Source organism: Geotrypetes seraphini, chromosome 13 (genome assembly GCF_902459505.1).
Source record: "Geotrypetes seraphini chromosome 13, aGeoSer1.1, whole genome shotgun sequence".
NCBI lineage: Eukaryota > Metazoa > Chordata > Amphibia > Gymnophiona > Dermophiidae > Geotrypetes > Geotrypetes seraphini.
In genome coordinates, this window is record NC_047096.1 from 31,407,228 (window position 1) to 31,428,037 (window position 20,810).

Here is a 20,810-nt window from a genome sequence, read left to right on the forward strand (position 1 = left end):
CGAAGAATGAAGACCCTCTGAATCATGAGAAAGAAAATAACCAGAAAAAAAAAATATAGGGGAGAGTTTCAGCCTAAACTCCTGAATTTTCTGGAAAATCTCCAGGCCTGGGTAGGGGGAGGGGAGGGGTCTTCACTCTAGGCTATGCTAAGTGAAAACAGGTCTAAAGAATGATCGCAGACTTGCACCTCTATGAATAACTCCTCACTGGTAGAGGTCTGCAAGGGTGATGGATGCAGCACAGATGGGCTTGCATGCCAACCCCACAGGTGATGACATTGCAGTCTACTTCCTGGCATCGGGAGCTTTGTGGTTTCACAGCTGAAAGAATGAGGCACAATAGACACGAGACAGCTCCATTGCTCCGTTAAACTTTACGCAACATTCAATCAAATGGGATTGATGACTACAACTCATGGAAAAGTGTAAGCCAGCTCTTGACTTTATTAATTGCACAAATTATTTAGCAAATATTATAAGGAACTACTCCTATCTGAACTATCAAGGTCAAGCACATGTCTGGTTTTCATTTATTGTTTTCAAAACTAAAGCCTTGTTTATTACCCTCCTTTCCCTTCTCTGGGTTACCAATTTATGATAAGCTCTGAAGCATGAGTGAGGGTACCATATATACTCAAATATAAACCACGATTTTGGTGCAAAAAAAAAGGCCCAAAAATGGGGGGGTCTCAGTTTATATTCAGGTCCTCAAGTCTGCGTGCTCCCTCGCCTCCATCCAGACCCATTGCAGGCCTCCCACAGGCCTGCCTTAAGCCCTGGTGGTCCAGCTGTGAGCCTGGATAGGAACGATCCTTCCCGCATCCTGTCCTGACCATCTGTTAATCACCCAGCTTCCCTCCCGCCTCCCCTCCAATATACCTTTTGAACCCTGGTGGTCTAGCAGTGAAGCAGGGCAGAAGAAATTTTTTTTTGCTCCTGCTCTGTGCAGAGCTGTGATAAGAAATGGCTGTACAAGTTCCCAGGACAGTCTTATTGTGATTCCACATGGGGCAAGAGCGAAGAAAAATTGTTCCTGCCCCGCTTCACTGCTAGACCACCAGGGTTCAAAAGGTATATTGGAGAGGGGTCCGGGAGGGAAGTGAGGTGGTTAACGGCTGGGACAGGACGCGGGAGGGATCATTCCTGTCCAGGCTCACCACTGGACCACTAGGGCTTAAGGCAGGCTTGCGAGAGGGTCCAGATTCAGGAGGCGGAGTGGTTAACAGCTGGCCAAGCAGGGCGTGGGAAGGATTGCTCCAGTTCCAGCTTACTGCTTAAGGCAGGCCCATGGGAGGCCTGCAACGGGTCCAGGAGGCAGGAGGGAGGCAGGGAGGTCAACAGTTGCCCAGGACAGGATGTGGGAAGGATCACTCCTTTCCCGGCTCACCACTGGACCACTAGGGCTTAAGGGAGGTCTGCAGTAGGCATCGGAGACTGGGTGCAGAGCTGGGCAGGAAAGGAAGGATGGAGGGAAGGAGGGCTGGTTGCAAGGCAGAGAAATTGAATATAAACCCCCCTGGTTTATTTTCAAATGAACTTTTTACCCCCTTTTTTTTTTGGGGGGGGGGAGAAGGTTACCTTGGTTTATAATCAGATCGGTTTATATTTGAGTATATACGGTACTTCTTATGGTTTAAGACAGGGGTGCTCAACGCTGGTCCTCGAACACCGCAACCCAGTTGGATTTTCAGGATTTCCCCAATGAATATGTGCAAGATTTATTTGCATGCACTGTCTCCACTGTATGCAAACAGATCTCATGCATATTCATTGGGGAAATCCTGAAAGCCCAACTAGGTTGTGGCCCTCAAAGACCAACATTGAGCTATTCCTCTTAATCTAGGGGTGCTCAATCTGTTACCCTGAGTCAGAACTATTAATATTCATTCTGCTTGGAAAACACCCTTCTTAGAACATAACAGTTAACCCAGCTTGCCATCCTTAATGCTACCTTTAATCAACTCATTCCAGACTGCAGCTCACCTTTATTTTGTTTCTCTAAAAGACTAACCACTTTCAGTCCTTCTAGTGATGGGGTGTGTGAGATATTTACAGTGTCCTCTGTTTTAATGGACGGTAGCAACAGATCCCTCACAGATATTACTAGCATTAATAATTTTGTTCACACAAAATAAAAAGCAAACCTTTTGTGTTTTTCTTTCAACTTTTATTTTTGTTCTGCATTTCAGATCTGCCCTTTATGCTTTGAAATATGTCTTTTTATTTCATCTATTAGCAGTTTCAACTTTAAATATGAACTGCTAAGGGCAGTGGCCTGTAAAAAGTTTTTAGCACATGGGTCGTGCTGTAGGGTTCTGTATGAGACAAATCTTTGATTCAAGATAAGAAATAAAGATTCTTTTTCTCCACATCATTAAAAAAATTGACAAAAATATGTAGAAATGTAGCAGTACCATTGAAACATTTCAGATATTCAGTAGAAAATGTATTTCAAGGAAATGAGATAGATTTCTTCACGATGCTGGGTAAGGTTGCCTTTGTATTCTCCAAGTAGACACACCTTAACTTTCTTACTTGCCATGCTGTTGACAGGACTCAGACCCACAGCATTTGAGATTTGTTAAAAATGAGACCTGTCAAATTTTCAGGACATTGGAAGTAAACTATTCAGAATTTCCCTTTTAGCTTGCTGGGTTCTCATGGGTCAGACTGAACACGAAGCTCGGGATATGCTGTCTCCTCTCCTGAGCTTGTGCCATCAACCAACAGAGCCAAGGGTCATGGTTCTAGACCACCCTACAGACTGAGGACACTAGCTTAGGAAATACAGCCACATTTGAGTATACTAACATAGATACTTTGAGTTTCACAATTCAATTTAACTGTGCAATAACATTTAAAAAGTTGGTTTTAATCAATATAACTTGCTAGATACAGGAGGAGTACTGATGTGAAGTCTGTGCTTGAGACGAATAATGTCTTGCAGCTAGGCTGTGCAAAACTCTTAGGACCTTGCTACAATTCAGTGCTTGGTCACAGCCAGTTGGCTGTGGCAGAAATACTGACTGAGGAAGAAGGCAACCCCTACTAAAATCTCTCTCTTGTTTTAAAATTTTTTTTCCACACAGAGGGTAGATGGTAGTGGTTGGGGTAGGGGATGGTCTCGTAATGCTTGAGGTGTCTGTGCGAAGTTTAGCAGAGCAGGAGGACAACTGCTGCAGAAACGAGCAACGAAGCTAAGGTGTACGAGACAGACGAACTTCCCACGGTTGCTGCAGGAACCCAAGAATGATGCCAGGAGGAAAACAATGTTTGTTTAAAAAAAAAAAAACCAACAACAAAATCAAATAAAAACACAAATTTGGTACAAGTAGATGTTTCAATGAAGTCCAAGGTGACATATACCAGAATGGAAACAAAGAGAAGGGCAAGGGAAAAAAGGAGGGAGGGAGAGAGACAGAGAGAAAAAGAAAGAGAAATAAATAACAAGAAAAAATAGTCATAAATATAGAAAACATAAGAATTAAAGGTAAATTTAACTTAGTTAAATTAAAAATAACAAAAAGGTTAGAAGAAAGTTAGGGGAGTAACAGCAAACAAAATAAAAAAAAAAAACCACAAAAAACCAAAAGGCAGGCTCAGAGCTCTCAGCAAAAGCCACAAGCAGTGGAGCAAGTTACATGTGAGGGTAAGAGTCAGCAGCAGATGATGTTACAAGTCAAGGGTGATGGTGGACAGGATGTGAAAATGTGCAGCTTTGATTTTAAAGGATAACACAACTTTTTTGTTTGATAAGAAAAGAACTTGTCTCCCAGGGTGCTGGACAGACTTCACTGCCCAGTCCATGCCTTTGGTGTATAGTTGCATAAGTAGTTAGACATGCACTTTTCTCTGCTACACCACATGAACATAACTGGACAGGGTCTTTTTTTTAAAAAAAACTAATATGGATGGCTTTCCAATATATATATATTGGAAAGAATGCAGCTTATAAATGCGTGCATAGCTAAGTGTGTTACTATCACTCTCATGAATGGGAAATGCATAGATATTCAACTTTTCCAACTTTGCAGCATACTCGGATTGCTAACTATTTCACACTCATACCCAATGAGTCTAGATAACAAAAAAAAAATCCCACATATTTTAATCTGCAAAAATATATAGAAGATCATGAACTGCCACAGAGTGCGATTCAAAAACTAATGTAAAACTAAGGACTGAACTGTGTTAATGTAAGATATCCTCTACTGAGTCCATCAAGATCAAAATCCCATTCCAGACAGTGGTCAATCCAGGTGACAAGTACCCAACTGACTTCCAAGGAGCAGATCCTTTCCTTATTGCTTATCTCCCAGCAATCTAGCAAACCCCTTTTTAAACCTAGCTGCTTGGGCCACATCTTTGGTCAACAAGTTTCACAGGTGAGCCAAAGGTCCTGGCACTATGTGGCTTTAAAGATATTCTCACAATAATATGCGCTATTTTTCAAGGGCTGCTACAAATGCGTGCTCTTGCAGTGAGAGTATGCAACGAGTGAACCCAAACTGCTGGCTTCTAAACACAACCATGCATTAGCTCTGTTCTCAGCTGCAGTTCCATATGATGCCAGGCAGCTGAAGGATGCGTGACCCTAATTATGGCTGCCAAACAGCTCCAGGTAATCAGGGGTAGGCCGTCAGGCCTGTCTTTTATGTCAGTTGGGGATATGGATTTAAAAATTCCAGCTACCGTTAAGAGAAAGAAACCATAAATCCCTACCTATGGATCTATGTTAAACAAAAAGCCAGGTCTATCTCGGACTGTGTCTGGTGACTTGAAGCCTTTATTGCAAGCTGCTGGGTGAAGCTGTGGAGTTTTCTCTGAAGTACTGACCAAAGAAACTTCATCCTAGTGAAAATGCAAGAAGGAAGCCACCGAATTCTAGAGCAATTTACTGCAATATTTCAATAGATAAACTACGGAAACTATGGATATGGAGACCACTAGTTTCCAGCACTAAGTAAACAATTTGTCACCAAAATCTACAGGATTTCAGCCACAACAAAGACAATGTTATCCTTCCATGTTTTACAATCCTGCATGGTGCAAGATGTGAAAGTCCTAATCTGATTTTTCCATTCTTGTCCAAGCTCCTTGAGTGCAAAAGAACAATATAGGAATTTCCCTTCCTTTATTTGATGCATTTGTGATAAATATTGCTCGATGTTAGGTGTTGCTATAGAAGTCCTCTGTGTCGGGTTGCTAAGTGCCTTCTACCACTTAAGGAAGTAAAAAAAAAAAACAACCCTAAGTTTATTCTTAGTGGGAAAAATAACAGCTGGATCAACTGATCCCACCGAAGCCTTAGTGATCACTGAATTTGAATCTGACATGTGGAAGTGCACACAAGGAGTCACATAACTATGGCTGCCATGTGGCGTGACGAAGAAAGCTAAGGCTGGCAACTATCCAATATGCTGGCATTATTGTGATGGTTGTAAGTTTGATTTTGGATAGTTGATGAAACTCCTAATAACCATTGCATCTTTTGAAGAGGATGTTTTGCCTCTTCAGGAGAAGAACTTTTTACCAGTCCTGAGGGAAGCCAAAGATTTCCTTTTTTCATAGATGAGCTGTGAGAGTTCCTAAACTCTCTGGGCTGCTTAGTCTCCAAAAGGGCGGGCCCAATATTGATAGTGAACTCCCTGCACTATGAAGAGGAGAACATTTCTGTACAGAATGTGAACATTTCTGTACCTGAGCGTATGAATCTTTGAGATACAGGCAGCATTAACTAGTTTTCTACATCAAGGAAGGATTATGTTCCATGAATTCATGTTGACCTTGAAAATTAAATTTGTTCTTTCAGGTTCAACCAGCTTCTTGAATTGAAGCCCTTGTTGGTTTCCAGCTCTGGCTTAGGCTCCTCACAGAGCTTACAACTAGTACTGGGAGCCTCCAGATCTTGTGTCCACAAGCCCAGCACCTAAGCAGCCTCTGATAACTCATCTTGAGGTTGCTGCCAAAACTGCTCCAGTGGGGTCCCCGTGGCCCTATACTCAACAACTGGCCTGAGTCAAAGAAGGAGATGGAGGACTGACAGCACCGCTATCCCAGCACAACACAAAAAGGTACCCAACTGTTTTGCCTTTGTCCTTGTTTGGTTCTTTTTTTAAGTTTGGTTTGAGAAGCTGCTCCTAGGAGTGGATCAAGCACTCAAGGCACCCAGACACCCTGAGGTTGAGGCACATGGCCCTCCAGGCAAACAAGAAGAATCAGGTCAAGGGACCTAGCCACCTGGGGAGAATACCCCAGGAGTAACAGTGGTTCCCTCGGACTAACAGCTCCTAAACAGGCACAAACAATTGGTTGTTTTTTTTTTCATTTTAGAGAACAGCCAGGTTCTTGTTTTTTTTAAATAAGAAATGAAGACAAAGACTAATAGCTAGCCCATGAGCCTCCACAAAATCCACACCTTAACCTACAGGCCTACCAAATCTGCTCATCCACCATCTGCTGAGTTTGAGAACATAGTAGCCAGGCAAGGGTTGCACAAAGCTTACATGCAATGTAAAGGTGTTCTCAGTCTCCATCTTCTGGTGGGCGAGCATAACCCAAGGGTCAGCATCTGGACAAGTCTGAAGAGCTGACAAGGACATTTGATTTAATAAATAGAGTGAGTATGATATGCAATCTACTGTGTTAGCATTTAACTTTCAGAATGCAGACTACAGTAAAAAAAAAAAAAAAAACCAGAACCAAAGGTTAAAAAGTTAGATCAGGGGTGGACATTCTTCAAAAATATCACCCAGGAAGCCCAGACCAGTCATATTCCATGTATTTATATAGGCAGAAGGAAGACTAGCATGGTTAAAAAGTGAAGTGAAGGAGGCTATCAGAGCTAAAAACATCCTTCAGAAAATGGAAAAAAGGATTCAAATGAAGGTAATAGGAAACAGCATGAGAAATTGCAAATTAGATGCAAAGCACAAATAAGGCAGGCAAATAATCTGAAAAGAAGCTTGCCTTTGAGCAAAAATATGTAAGAAAAACCTTATAGATATAGTCAAAGCAAAAAGCCAGTAAGAGAATCAGTTGTGCCATAACAGGCCAGGCTGTGTAGTGAGATTTGATTTCTACTTTTTGGGGTAAATCATTTCCTACTGTGATGAATTTTAAATATTTGAGGGCAATTACTGACACCCATCTAATAAACAGATTATCCACTGTGATCTAGAAGGAATTTTGTTTGTTAAGTCAGGTAAAATCTACTGCACAATATTTTGATGAGAAACAGTTATATGATTTAATTCATGCGTTATCTCACAAATTGATTACTGCAATATTGCTTACGCAGGTTTGTCTAGGAGCAATATTAGGTGTTTGTAGATAATGAAGAATGCTGAATTAAGATTGTTGGGTAAAGTTAGAAAATTTGATCACATTACCCTGTTGTATCTGAAATTTCACTGGTTGTCAGTCTTTTAGAGGATCCAATTTAAAATATTAACTGTACACAAGGCATAATATGGGGGTCAGCCTCCATATCTTTATGACTTAGTAATTCTATATGCTCCTGTACATATTTTAAGATCATTAAAGAATACCCTGTTCCCCCTCCATCCCTGCCCTTCCAGGCTCTGTACACTGTCCCTCCTTCATTCCTGCTCTGCCAGGCTCTGTATCCAGCCTCCCTCCCTCCCTCCCTGCCTTGTACTCTCTCCCTCCTTCCCTCCTGATGCCTTGCAGGCCTGTAAGACCTGCTGTAAGACCTGGTGGTCGAGCGGTGGACCGGAACAGGAAGGATTCTACCCGCCTCTTGTCCTGGCCAACTGTTAAAAACTTTTAACTCCCTCACCTCCACGTATACCTTTAAAATCCCCGGTGGTCCAGCGGTGAACTGGAGCAGGAGTGGTCTTCCCGCGCTCCTGCCCCATGCAAAGCCACTAGTGATTGGCTGCTGTGAGTTCTCACCCACCGCTGGACCACCAGGGATTTTAAAGGTACGTGGGGGAGATGGAAGGGAGGTAAAAGTTGTAACAGTCAGCCGGGACAGAAGGCAGGTGGGATCCCTCCTGTCCCGGTCTACCGCTGGATCACCAGGTCTTACAGCAGTCTCAGTGGAGGCCTGCAACAGGTCCGGGAGGGGGATTGGGGGCACTGACCCAAATATAAGTTGAGACCCCCATTTTTTGGCCCCAAAATCTCGGCTTATAGTCGACTATATACGGTGGGCTTTAACTGAGATTTTATGGCAATCTTTTTCTTTTAAACAACTTTTTATTGATGTAAACCGCTACATTCTGTAAAGGTTATGTGATATATCAAATGGATTAAAACATAAACATACATGATTGAGGGATAAAAGGGACACTCAGAGAATACAAGGCTATAGCAGAGAGATTAAATGAATTTGGTCTTCACTGAGGAATATGTGGGGGGAAGATATCCATGCCAGATATGGTATTTTTAAAGGTGATCAGTTTGAGGAACTAAAATAAATCTCTGTGAACCTGGAAGATGTTAAGAGGGCAAATTGCCAAATAGCTCATCACCTGAAACGGATGGTATACACACCCCAGAGAACTAATAAGATTCCTAAAAACTGATATTGCAATTCTGTTATTACTAATTTATAACCTATCTTTAAAATCAAACGCAGTACCAGAAGAGTGGAGGATAGGCAATGTAATGCCTATTTTTAAAAAGTGTTCCAAAGGTGACCTGGGAAACTATACACTGGTGAGCCTGAAGTTGATGCTAGGCAAAATGGATGAGTCTATTATAAGGAATAAAACATGGGTATGATTTAATGGGACAAAGTCAACATAGATTTAGCCAATAGAAGTGAAATTTAAAAATCATAGTATAGATCTAATTATAGACTGAAAACTGGTTATAAGATAGAAAACGAGAAAGTAGAGTTAAATGAACAATATTCTCATTGGAAAAGGGTGAATAGTAGAGTTCCTCAATACAATATGCAGGAAAGAGAAACAATTATATTCACTAGAAATACCTCTCTCCTTTAAACTAAAGTCCATAAATCAGCTTTGAAATATAAAAAATTTTTCATATCATGCTAACTGTTTCAAAGCTAATGTAATCTCTCTTAAAGGAGAAAAAAAAACTCAGATCCAAAGCAGAATAGTATTTGTGCTTGGGATCAGTGCTTAGTTATAAATGATATGGAAATAGGAATAATGAGTGATCAGATTTCCTGATAGCACAAAATTATTCAAAGTTGTTAAACCACGCAAGGGTCTGTGAGAAATTGCATAAAGAACTTACATGATTGGAAAACTGGGTATCCAAAGTGATGCATTTATGGGAACAGCAGTTCAAACTATAGTTACATGATGTGAGGATCACCACCCAGGAAAAGGATCTAGGTGTCATGGTTGATGTTATACTGAAATCCTCTGTTTAGTGCACAGCAGGGGGCAAAGAAAGCAAATAGACCAGTAGGAATTATTAAGAAAGGAATTGGGAATAAAACAGAGACCAGCATAATGCCACTATATTTCTCCGTGGTGTGACCATTCTTCTAATATTGTGTTCAATTCTGGTCACCTCATCTCAAAAAAGATATAACTGAATTAGAAAAAGTACACTGAAATGTATCTTTTGCGTTCTCTTGCCATACCTTCCTTCCCCTTTTAATTTTTTTTTTTTTTTTTTAAATTACTGCAAAGGACTTCATTTTCTGTCTTAATGTCACTTGAAAGTAATATCTCTTATTGAATGGTTCTTGTATTTACTTGTTTGTATGAATTTTAGTGTATGTGTGTATTTGAAAAACATTTTAAAGTTTTTATAATAATTTTGCCTTATAGCTGGCTAGACTGAAAGCTTCTTCTCATTAACTAGATGCCTATACTATTTTTGGAAATTTAATAAAGAGAATCTGAAAAGTAAAAAAAAAAAAAAAAAGAAAAAGTACAGAGAAGGGTGGCCAAAATGATTAAGCAGATGGAATGGTTCCCCTATGAGGAAAGGCTGCAGAGATTACGGCTCTTCAGCTTAGAAAATAGATGGCAAAGGAGAGATATGAGACAGGTCTAAAAAACTGAGTGAAGTGGGAATGAGTAGACGTGAATCTCTTATTTACTCTTTCCAAAATTACAAAGGACTAGGGAGCACACAATGAAGTTACTAAATAGTACATTTAAAACAAACCAGAAAAATATCTCTTCACTCAACAGGTAAATAAGCTCTGGAATTCATTGTCAGAGAATGTGACAAAAGTGGTAAGCATAGAAGGGTTTAAAAAGGAGTTGGACAGATTCCTGGAAAAGTCTATAAACTATTATTAAGATGAACATGCAGGAAATCCACTGTTTATTCCTGTGTAAGCAGCAAGAAATGTATTTACATTTTTGGAACCCTGTCAGTACTTGTGACCAAGATTGGCAACTGTCAGAAAAGCACAGTTACTTACCGTAACAGGTGTTATCCAGGGACAGCAGGCAGATATTCTTAACGTATGGGTGACGTCACCGACGGAGCCCCGGTACGGACACTTTTAACTAGAAAGTTCTAGTTGACCGCACCGCACATGCGCGGGTGCCTTCCCGCTCGACGGAGGAGAGCGTGGTCCCCAGTTAAGATAAGCCAGCTAAGAAGCCAACCCGGGGAGGAGGGCGGGTCCTAAGAATATCTGCCTGCTGTCCCTGGATAACACCTGTTACGGTAAGTAACTGTGCTTTATCCCAGGACAAGCAGGCAGCATATTCTTAACGAATGGGTGACCTCCAAGCTAACAGAGAGGGAGGAGGGATGGTTGGCCATTAGGAAAATAAATTTTGTAACACAGATTGGCCGAAGTGTCCATCCCGTCTGGAGAAGGTATCCAGACAGTAGTGAGTAGTGAACGTGTGAACTGAGGACCAAGTGGCAGCCTTGCAGATTTCCTCGATGGGCGTGGAACGGAGGAAAGCCACAGAAGCAGCCATAGCTCTGACCCTGTGGGCCGTGACAGCACCTTCCAGTGAGAGACCGGCCCGAGCATAACAGAACGCAATGCAGGCAGCAAGCCAGTTGGAAAGCGTTCGTTTAGAGACAGGGCGACCTAGACGGTTAGGGTCGAAGGACAGAAAGAGCTGAGGTGAAGAGCGGTGAGTCCTGGTACGGTCAAGGTAGTATGCAAGGGCACGCTTACAGTCCAGCGTGTGCAACGCCTGTTCCCCAGGATGAGAATGGGGCTTAGGGAAAAAGACAGGCAACACAATGGACTGGTTGAGGTGGAAGTCCGAGACCACCTTGGGAAGGAATTTAGGATGGGTACGCAGAACCACCTTGTCATGGTGAAAAACAGTGAAAGGAGGGTCGGCAACCAGTGCATGCATCTCACTAACCCTCCTGGCAGAGGTGATGGCAATGAGGAAAAGCACCTTCCATGTTAGAAGTTTGAGCGAAGTTGTGGCAAGAGGCTCAAAAGGAGGTTTCATGAGAGCTGATAAAACCACATTCAGGTCCCAGACGACAGGAGGAGGCTTCAGAGGTGGTTTGACATTGAAGAGGCCTCTCATGAACCGGGAAACCAAAGGATGAGCCGTAAGCGGTTTTCCAAGGATAGGCTCATGAAACGCAGTGATGGCACTGAGGTGGACTCTGATTGAGAGAGAGAGAGCAAGAGAGAGCAAATAGTCCAATACAGTTTCCACCGCCAATGAGGTGGGATCGTGATGACGCAGGAGACACCAAGAGGAGAACCTGGTCCACTTCTGATGGTAACATTGGAGGGTGGCCGGTTTCCTAGATGTATCCAAAATGCGACGGACGGGCTGAGACAGATTCTCTGAAGAGGTTAGCCCGAGAGAAACCAAGCTGTCAGGTGGAGCGAAGACAGATTGGGATGTAGTAGAGACTGATGCTGCTGCGTAAGTAGAGTAGGGAACACAGGAAGAGGAATGGGCTCCCTGGAGCTGAGCTGAAGCAGGAGGGAGAACCAGTGTTGGCAAGGCCACCGAGGGGCGATGAGAATCATGGTGGCCCTGTCCCTGCGGAGTTTGGATAACGTCCGCAACATCAGAGGTAGAGGAGGAAAGGCATAGAGGAACCGATCCGTCCAGTCGAGCAGGAATGCGTCTGGGGTCAGACGATGAGGAGAGAAGAGTCTGGAACAGAACTGGGGAAGCTGATGGTTGTGAGGAGCTGCAAAGAGGTCCACCTGTGGAGTGCCCCAGCGAGCAAAGATGGAGTGGAGTGTTGGAGGGTCCAGAGTCCACTCGTGGGGTTGAAGGATGCGGCTTAAGTTGTCGGCCAGGGAGTTCTGTTCGCCCTGGATGTATACAGCCTTGAGAAAGAGACTGTGGGTCGTGGCCCAGGTCCATATTCGGAGGGCCTCCTGACAGAGGAGGGGGGATCCGGTGCCGCCTTGCTTGTTTATGTAGTACATGGCGACTTGATTGTCTGTGCACAGGAGAAGAACCTGAGGGTAGAGAAGGTGCTGGAAGGCCTTGAGAGCATAGAACATGGCTCTGAGTTCCAGGAAATTGATGTGATGTTGACGCTCCTGAGGGGTCCAGAGTCCCTGGGTGCGTAGATTTCCCAGGTGAGCTCCCCACGCATAGGGGGAGGCATCCGTGGTTATGATCATGGAGTGAGGGGGTAGATGAAAGAGTAAACCCCTGGAAAGATTTGAGGAGTTCAACCACCAGTGAAGAGATTGCTGAAGAGACGATATCACAGAGATGGGATGAGAAAGAAGATCCGTGGTCTGTGACCATTGGTTGGCAAGAGTCCATTGAGGTGTCCTGAGGTGGAGTCACGCCAGAGGAAGCACATGGACCGTCGAGGCCATGTGGCCCAGGAGGACCATCATCTGCTGAGCTGGGACGGAGTGATGAAGGAGCACCTGACGACAGAGATGGAGCAGGGTCCGTTGTCGGTCGGCGGGAAGAAACGCCCTCATCAGAGGTGTCCAGAACTGCTCCAATGAATTGAAGTCGCTGTGTGGGAAGTAGGTGCGACTTGGGGTAGTTGATCTCGAACCCCAGTAGATGGAGGAGCGAGATGGTGTGATGAGTGGCTTGTAGCACAAGCGGAGATGTAGGCGCTTTCACCAACCAATCGTCCAAGTAGGGGAACACCTGGAAGTCGTGAGACCTGAGGAAGGCCGCCACCACAATGAGGCACTTGGTGAACACCCTGGGTGATAATGCGAGGCCAAAGGGTAGCACTTTGTACTGATAGTGACGGTGCTGTATCTGAAACCGTAGGTAGCAACGTGAAGTCGGATTGATTGGGATGTGAGTGTAGGCCTCTTTGAGGTCCAGGGAACATAGCCAGTCGTGTTGAGAGAGAAGAGGGTAAAGCGTGGCAAGGGAGAGCATTCTGAACTTCTCCTTGACCAGACACTTGTTGAGGTCCCTGAGATCGAGGATGGGACGGAGGTCTCCTGTCTTCTTGGGAACCAGTAAGTAGCGGGAGTAGAATCCCTGACCCCTTTGGTCCGGAGGCACCTCTTCAATGGCATTGAGAAGAAGGAGGGATTGGACCTCCCTCAGGAGGAGGGGGGTTTGGGAGGAGTGAGAAGCAGACTCTACGGGAGGATTGTCTGGTGGAAGAGTCTGGAAGTTGAGAGAGTAGCCATGGCGAATGATGTTGAGGACCCATTGGTCTGATGTGATGACCTCCCAACAGCTGAGGAAGAGTTGGAGGCGACCTCCGATAGGCTGAGGAAGAGGCAATGATGGTGGGAGACTGGCTATGCCCTGGAGGAAAAAGTCAAAAGGGCTGAGAAGGTTTTGACGGAGGAAGAAGCTTGGCAGGTTGGTGAGACTGTGAGCGAGCCTGAGTTTGATGCTGTTGACGAGGTCGGCGAGGCTGCTGTTGAGGCGGGATGAGAGGTCTGGCCGAGAACCTGCGTTGGTAGGAAGACTGCTGTCTGTAGGGGCGAGCAGGCGGGGTCTTCTTTTTAGGCTTCACCAGGGTGTCCCACCTGGTCTCGTGAGCCGAGAGTTTTTGGGTTGTTGAGTCTAGGGACTCCCCGAAGAGTTCATCACCAAGACAAGGTGCATTAGCCAGGCGGTCTTGGTGGTTAATGTCGAGGTCAGAAACTCTCAACCAGGCCAGACGCTGCATGGCAACAGCCATGGCAGACGCTCGAGTGGTCAGCTCAAATGAGTCATAAATGGAGCGCACCATGAATTTCCGGAGTTGGAGCAGACTGGAAATTTGTTGTTGAAAAAGAGGCACCTTACGTTCAGGGATGTATTTTTGTAAGGCGGAGAGTTGTTGCACCAGATGCTTCATGTAGAAGGAGAAGTGAAAGGTGTAATTATTTGCTCTGTTGGCCAGCATTGCATTCTGGAAAAGGCGCTTGCCAAACTTATCCATAGTTTTTCCCTCTCTGCCAGGAGGGGTGGAGGCATAGACACTGGAGCCCTGAGTTTTCTTTAAGGTGGACTCCACCAGGAGAGATTCATGGGGCAATTGAGGCTTGTAAAACCCTGGGATGGGAATGACCCAATACAAGCTATCCAATTTGCGAGGGGCCCCCGGGACAGTGAGGGGGTTCTCCCAGTTCTTATAAAAAGTTTCCCGTAGGATGTCATGTACAGGTAACTTGAGGAATTCCTTAGGAGGTTGCTCAAAGTCTAAGGCATTGAGAAAGGCCTGTGGCTTTTTAGAGTCGGACTCTAAGGGAATGGAAAGAGCAGCAGACATCTCCCTAAGGAATTTGGTGAACGAGGACTGTTCAGGTTTTGAGACGGTATCAGTCACTGAAGGTTCCTCGTCCGTGGAGGAAGCGTCTTCCTCGGTACCGTGTGGGGATTCTTCCCATAAGTCTGGGTCCCTGATGTCGGGGTGCGCACGGCGGGACATCGGTGTGGAGGGCTCGGCATGGCGGGTTTTGGAGAGAGACTTGCCAGAGCGGACTGAGGCGGTACCGGGTGAGGAAGACCGGTGCCGTACCTGGAACCGAGGAGGATCGGCATCAGAGCGGGTCTGTACCGTAGGTTGGGAAAGATGTGGCTCAGCCGAGAGGACCGGCATGGAAGTGTTGAGCGTTACCGAGGGGGTCGACACCGATGGAACGGTGCGAGGCTCGGACCGGTCCCGTACCGGAAGGTGCGGTGCCAGCAACGCTGGCAACAGTTGTTGGAGCTGTTGTTCCAGCTGCTCCTGTAACTGTGTTTGGAGTATGGCCGCGATGCGGTCGTCCAGGGGAGGCACCGGTACCGCTTTTTTCTTCTTCGGTACCATAGGTGCCGCTCTACGCTCCGGCGATGAGGAGGCCGATGATGAGGCACTCACCGATATCGGAGCGGAGCGTTTGCGGGTCGATGCGGTGCCGGGGTTGCCGGTGTCGCAACCGTGGCAGGAGGGCGCTCAAGGGAAGTGGAAGGCTTCTTAGCCGGCTTACCTGGGGCCAGCAACCCCGAAGAAGGATCCGGTAGAGTCGAAGTAGTCGGTGTCGACTTTTGCGGTGCCGTCGACGTCGCGGCAGATTCCATGGCAGATCCGGTACCGAATAGAATATTTTGCTGGATCTGCCTATTTTTTAAGGTGCGCTTTTTAAGTGTATCACAGCGGGTGCAGGTGTCCGCCCGATGCTCTGGACCCAAGCACTGCAGGCACCAATTGTGCGGGTCGGTAAGAGAGATCGGGCGTGCACACCGCTGGCACTTCTTAAAGCCCGGTTGAGGGGGCATGAAGGGAAACACGGCCTCCGCAAAATCAAAGTCGGAGGCCTGTATGGTGGCAACAGGCCCCGCCGGGGCCGGCCTGAAAAATAAAGAAAATCCGACAATTTTTTTTTTTTTGAAAATAAAAAGGAAAGTAACCCGAAGGGAAAAAAGAGAAAAACAACGAAAAATTACGCGAGCGGGAAGGCAGGAATTGATTTTTCAACGGCCGTTTAAAACACATGCTTCTTCTTCGCTCCGCGGAAACGAAGAAACTGGGGACCACGCTCTCCTCCGTCGAGCGGGAAGGCACCCGCGCATGCGCGGTGCGGTCAACTAGAACTTTCTAGTTAAAAGTGTCCGTACCGGGGCTCCGTCGGTGACGTCACCCATACGTTAAGATATCTGCCTGCTTGTCCTGGGATAACAAGATATTAGGGTTGATGGACCTTTGTTTTGTCTCAGAACTGCAATGTTTACGCTGAGAACTCTGAGAAGATTAAATGGAACAAGGAGATAGATAATTTTATGAGTGATGAGGAAAATAAATTCCCAGAGATTGGGAAAAAAAAAAAAAAATCTACAAAAGCCTGGACAAAACAAAGCATTGATGGGGCTTCTGAGGTAAAAGTTCCTCTCAAGAGTGATGTCTCCAAATGGGTTTTATGCATTCTGTAATGAACCTCACTCCTTGGCCAAGGTACGTGGAACATGATTTCCATCTCTCAAATTTACTACTAATACTTGCCACAGAACTTATATTGTGCCACACAGAATCCCATGTACACTCAGAAACACCTTCTAGATTATTCTGAACTCCAGAAGAGCTATCCAAATTGGTGCTGTCAGATGACATCACTTATTTGCAAGACTAATTTAATCCTGCTTGTCAACAGAGAAAAATCCATATCATGTTCAACTCCACACGATGCCTCCAAAGTTTCTGGCACTGCCAACAAAATCTGCTACAGAAATCCAGTAGCTTGCCTGAGAAACTGCAGCACTGGGAGATTGGTAATTTTTATGCTGTTTCTAGAGGATTTTATGCTGTTTCATAAATGTCTATTCTGTCTCCATTTAGTGTCTTTGTGATGTTTCAAGACACTGTATAGAAATGAAACTTTTGATTGTCTGCAGGTGCCCTTACTCTGTTCAAATAGTTTGTTTGTTAAGAATTGCTTTTCTTTTTTCCATACTGGGTTACTGTCTAATGAAAATAGGATTAAAAAAAACCCAACAACATACAAACTCTAAAAGTGATTTTAAAAGGAGGCAGGGCTTCACAGTGCATGTTCTGTATAGTGACTAAAACTATGTCCGAGTCTAATTCGTAAACAAAGACCGGTTGGAAATCAGAATTTAGGCATACAGTGTCAATCCAAGGCTCTTATTTTCACCCAGAAAACCTCTGGCTAAGAAGTCACCCAACCACAGTTTCACGTGTGTTTCCTCAGAGCTCACTTGCTGCATTTTTTAGGTATCTGCTTACTATAGGTCAAGTAATACGTAGAGATAACAGCTTGCTTTACCTGTTCCATTCCCTTATCCACTCCTCATCCACTCTGTGACAATAAGCAAGTCCCATATTTATTTACTTGACTTTCAAAAACAGGTAAGATAGCCAAGTAAATGTATCTGATTACTTTTATAAAGATATTCAGCATTTAACCATGTAAACCGTGTCGAGCTCCATCTGCGGAGATGATGCGGTATATAAACCCAAGATTTAGATTAGATTAGATTAGATATGTGGCTAAATACCCAACTAAATATATCCACTAAAAATCTGAATGGGTAGATATGATCCACTATTTGTGCAGCTGGCGTTGCCTTGCTAAATTTAGCCAGTTAGCATTCAATATTGTGCTAGGCAGCTAATTTCAAAAGTCCACCCTGCAAACAGGTTCAATTTAGTCAGTTTTACTTATTTCAATTTTTGTAGTCTGCGATTTTAACTACACAAATTTATTCAGTTTACAGAGGCTAGAGTTTCAATTGGGGAGATATCAACCCTTTAACCTTATGCAGAAAAAAGGCTTAAGAGGAAAATTCTAAAACAGGGCGCTGGTTATGCTGCCTATTTTAAGCCTATTCTAGAAAGAAAAGTAGATGCCCACTTTACAGAACACTAGTGCAAGTGGCAGAGAGCGTGTACATCTAGGCATGACCATTTACACTAGTCCTATAGCTGCTGCAAATGTCTGTGCCTAGATGTATGCATGAACACACATAAAGTATTATATGCTATAATTTACATGCATAAATGTGCATTCCTTCACAGCTTGGCACCAAATTTCCACTAATCTGTATTCTATGAGGCCATTTATGTGTGTTTTTGATACTTAAAACTAGGCAACTCCTTACAGAATTACCCATGGGAATGTCTTAAGTAGTGTTCTTTATACTGATGGCATAAATCGATATAAATCTCCTGAGTAAATCTACACCCAAGAATTATACATTGATTTACATCATGCATGGCCCTTCACAGAGCATTTGTCGTTCTGTACAGCCATCAGCAACACATGCTACTGGATGGAAAATATCAGAGTGAGGGGTTGCTATAACCCTACAAACCATGCAGCTATAATGATAGGAGAGGCCAGCCAGTCAATAATGTGTTACCCTCCCACTACATACCTTTTGCTTTTTTATAACACACTGCAATAACAAACTGAGCTTTGGATGGGCAGCCGCTCATGACAGAATGGCTTCAAGCAAGCGAGCTGTCAAGGGTAGGATTCTCAGGTGTATTAAAGGAGATGCAGCGTTTGTAGCAGAGTTAAAGCAAAGGAAGGAGCAGCAGGTTGGGGTGGGGAGGGCACTTGGTACCTGGAATGGCCGTAGGCTGAGCAGATGTCCAGAAGAAATAACGTGCTGGTTTTGACCTCCCTTGCTGGTTCTCAGCTTCAACGTTCACCTCGTATTCAGCATTCCACTCCAGAGACCTGAGCATCACGTGATCACTGCCAGAAGGGACGCGGATCTCAGGTTTCCAGTCTGATGCATGTTTCTGAGGCAAAGAGACAAAAAAATACAGCATGAGGAAACCCAAAGGCCTGTGGAATAAGCTATTTTTGCCACTGATGTTGTACTATACATATAGTCCTGCTGTTTTTATAGCAGCTAGATTAGAAGCCACATATGCAATGTGTGTAAAACTATGACTAGCTGAGATTTCTAATCTTCCTATTATAAATTAACATTTAAATCCTGAAATCTTGTACAGAGGATCAGCGCACCAATGATGGCCAGCGTTTCACATTTCATGCTTCCTGAGGGTGTAGAAATTGGTGGTCAATTCTAATGCCCGGCAAAGCAGACATCCATCAGTCAAACACCCGCAGCGTTCTCCCGAACCTGAGAGCAGATTGCCCTCACGTGGCCTGCAGCCTGCCAAACCAGCATGTGTGCGCCCATGTGAGCCCTCCCACGTGAATAATCCAAACCACCTTATGTCCACCAAGTCTATATTTCTCAATAAAATTTGTCCTACTTATACTATGAATGTACTCTTGTAACCCGTTCTGGGCTCCTTTTGGGAGGACAGGCTAAATTAATAATTAAATAAATAAATATTTAATAAACACCTGTGTAAATGCATACTTCACATGTTAACATTTACATCTGCTCCTTGGCAAGTGTAAATGTTTGTAGCTTCAATCTAGTCACAATTTCTGCTGGTTTACACTTGGTATTGTATAAAGACACAGGGTGCCAGTGGAACTCATAATCAAAAAATATAAATGTCCAAAAAGTGTCCTAAATCGGCACTTGGATGTGGCAATAATCAAAACCACTTTTCTGGACGTCTATCGGGGTTGTCCCAACCTCTATGTATCCACAGCTCCAGATGGGTGTGATGGAGGCGTGTTATGGGCGGGCTTTGGGCGTGCATAAGGGCAGATTAGACTTGGATGTATTGCAGCGATAATCAAAAGTTTTGGAAGATATCCTGGACGGAACTTAGAAGTTCGGAGCTAGACTTGTTTTAGAAGCGTCTAAGTGCCACAAAGGTCCCCAAACTGACCAGATGATCACTGCATACATCAAGGTAAGACACCCCCAAACTCTCCCAGTGCTCATTGATCCCCTTCCACTACACAAAAATGAGAACAAAAAAGTACATCTGGTATGGGGAAGCCTAGTAGAGCATCAGGTTTGTAGAGGTAACTGGTGGGTGGTCTAGTGCCACCTGGAGTCATAAGGGCTATTAGGGTGGTACACAGGTGGGTATTGTAGGTTTTGAGGGAGTTTGGGGGGCTCACCATAAATTATAAGGGGGTTATGGTAAGATATACATCTGTCACCCTTTGTGAAGTTCACAGCAGTGCCCTCTAAAGTTAGACATTCTAAAGATCAAGACGTCTAAATTGGTAATTAAAAAAAATAATAATAATAATTGGACGTCTAGTGGTTTTGAAAATGGATGTTTTTCTGCCCCAATATTTGGACGTCTTGTGGGATACATAAAAAATGCCCCTCCATGTGTCTTTATAAAATAGGCTTGAAACAGGTGCTACTGCTAAGTTGCCTTCATACATAGGCAACCTGTGATACAATTACCCCCAAACTGGCTGGCAAATGTATGACTCCCTGAGAATACTGGACCTTCCTTTTTTAGGTGTGTGTTTGTCTAAACAATAACACCTACTGGAGAGGTTCCATCTATCTGACTGTTTGTCTGTCCACCCATCCAAATGCATAATGTCAATCTATAAGTGTGCACTTTCCAGCTGATTACTTACTTATTTTGCCTTTCAGAGTTGTGGACTCAATAAAGAAGGTGCAAAAAAAAAAAAAATAAAAAAAGGAGAGCCTTTGAAAACTGATCCCTGCAAAGAAGAGTAAGAGTCAGAGGAATTTCCCCAGTGACACTTACGGCTTTGTAAGTCACCAAATACTGTTTGATTGGGGATCCACCATCATCCTGCTTGATCAGCTTAACCTTGATTGAATTTCCATCTTCTCCCACCTTCCCTTCTAGCTTTGGGGTACTGGGTTCTCCTGTAATGATTATTGAATGGAAATTCTGTGAATTATCTACTTTTTAACAACAATATATATATATTCTTATTGTGACAGTATTCTCTGATTATCAAAATCTGTATTTTGAAATATCGCAGTAAAAATCAATAAAAGAATTAAAGATAGTCAGAACTGACAGCTCACTAGAAGACCCACAGCAACAGATTAAACATTTTTAAAATTCCCGCTTCTTTCTCAAGCCCT

General features: G+C 44.1%; 1 protein-coding gene across 11 annotated transcripts in view; it reads right to left on the bottom strand.

Annotated features, from left to right (window-relative positions):
• NCAM1 (neural cell adhesion molecule 1) overlaps window positions 1-20,810 on the bottom strand; it is a 462,617-nt gene that overhangs the window by 42,878 nt on the left and 398,929 nt on the right. For all 11 annotated transcript variants that reach the window (XM_033917705.1, XM_033917707.1, XM_033917704.1 and 8 more), the window contains 2 exons: window positions 20,461-20,585; window positions 18,411-18,591 (listed from right to left, as the gene is read on the bottom strand). In XM_033917705.1, the coding sequence (XP_033773596.1) occupies window positions 18,411-18,591; window positions 20,461-20,585 (306 nt within the window). The remainder of the gene's footprint in view (window positions 1-18,410; window positions 18,592-20,460; window positions 20,586-20,810) is intronic.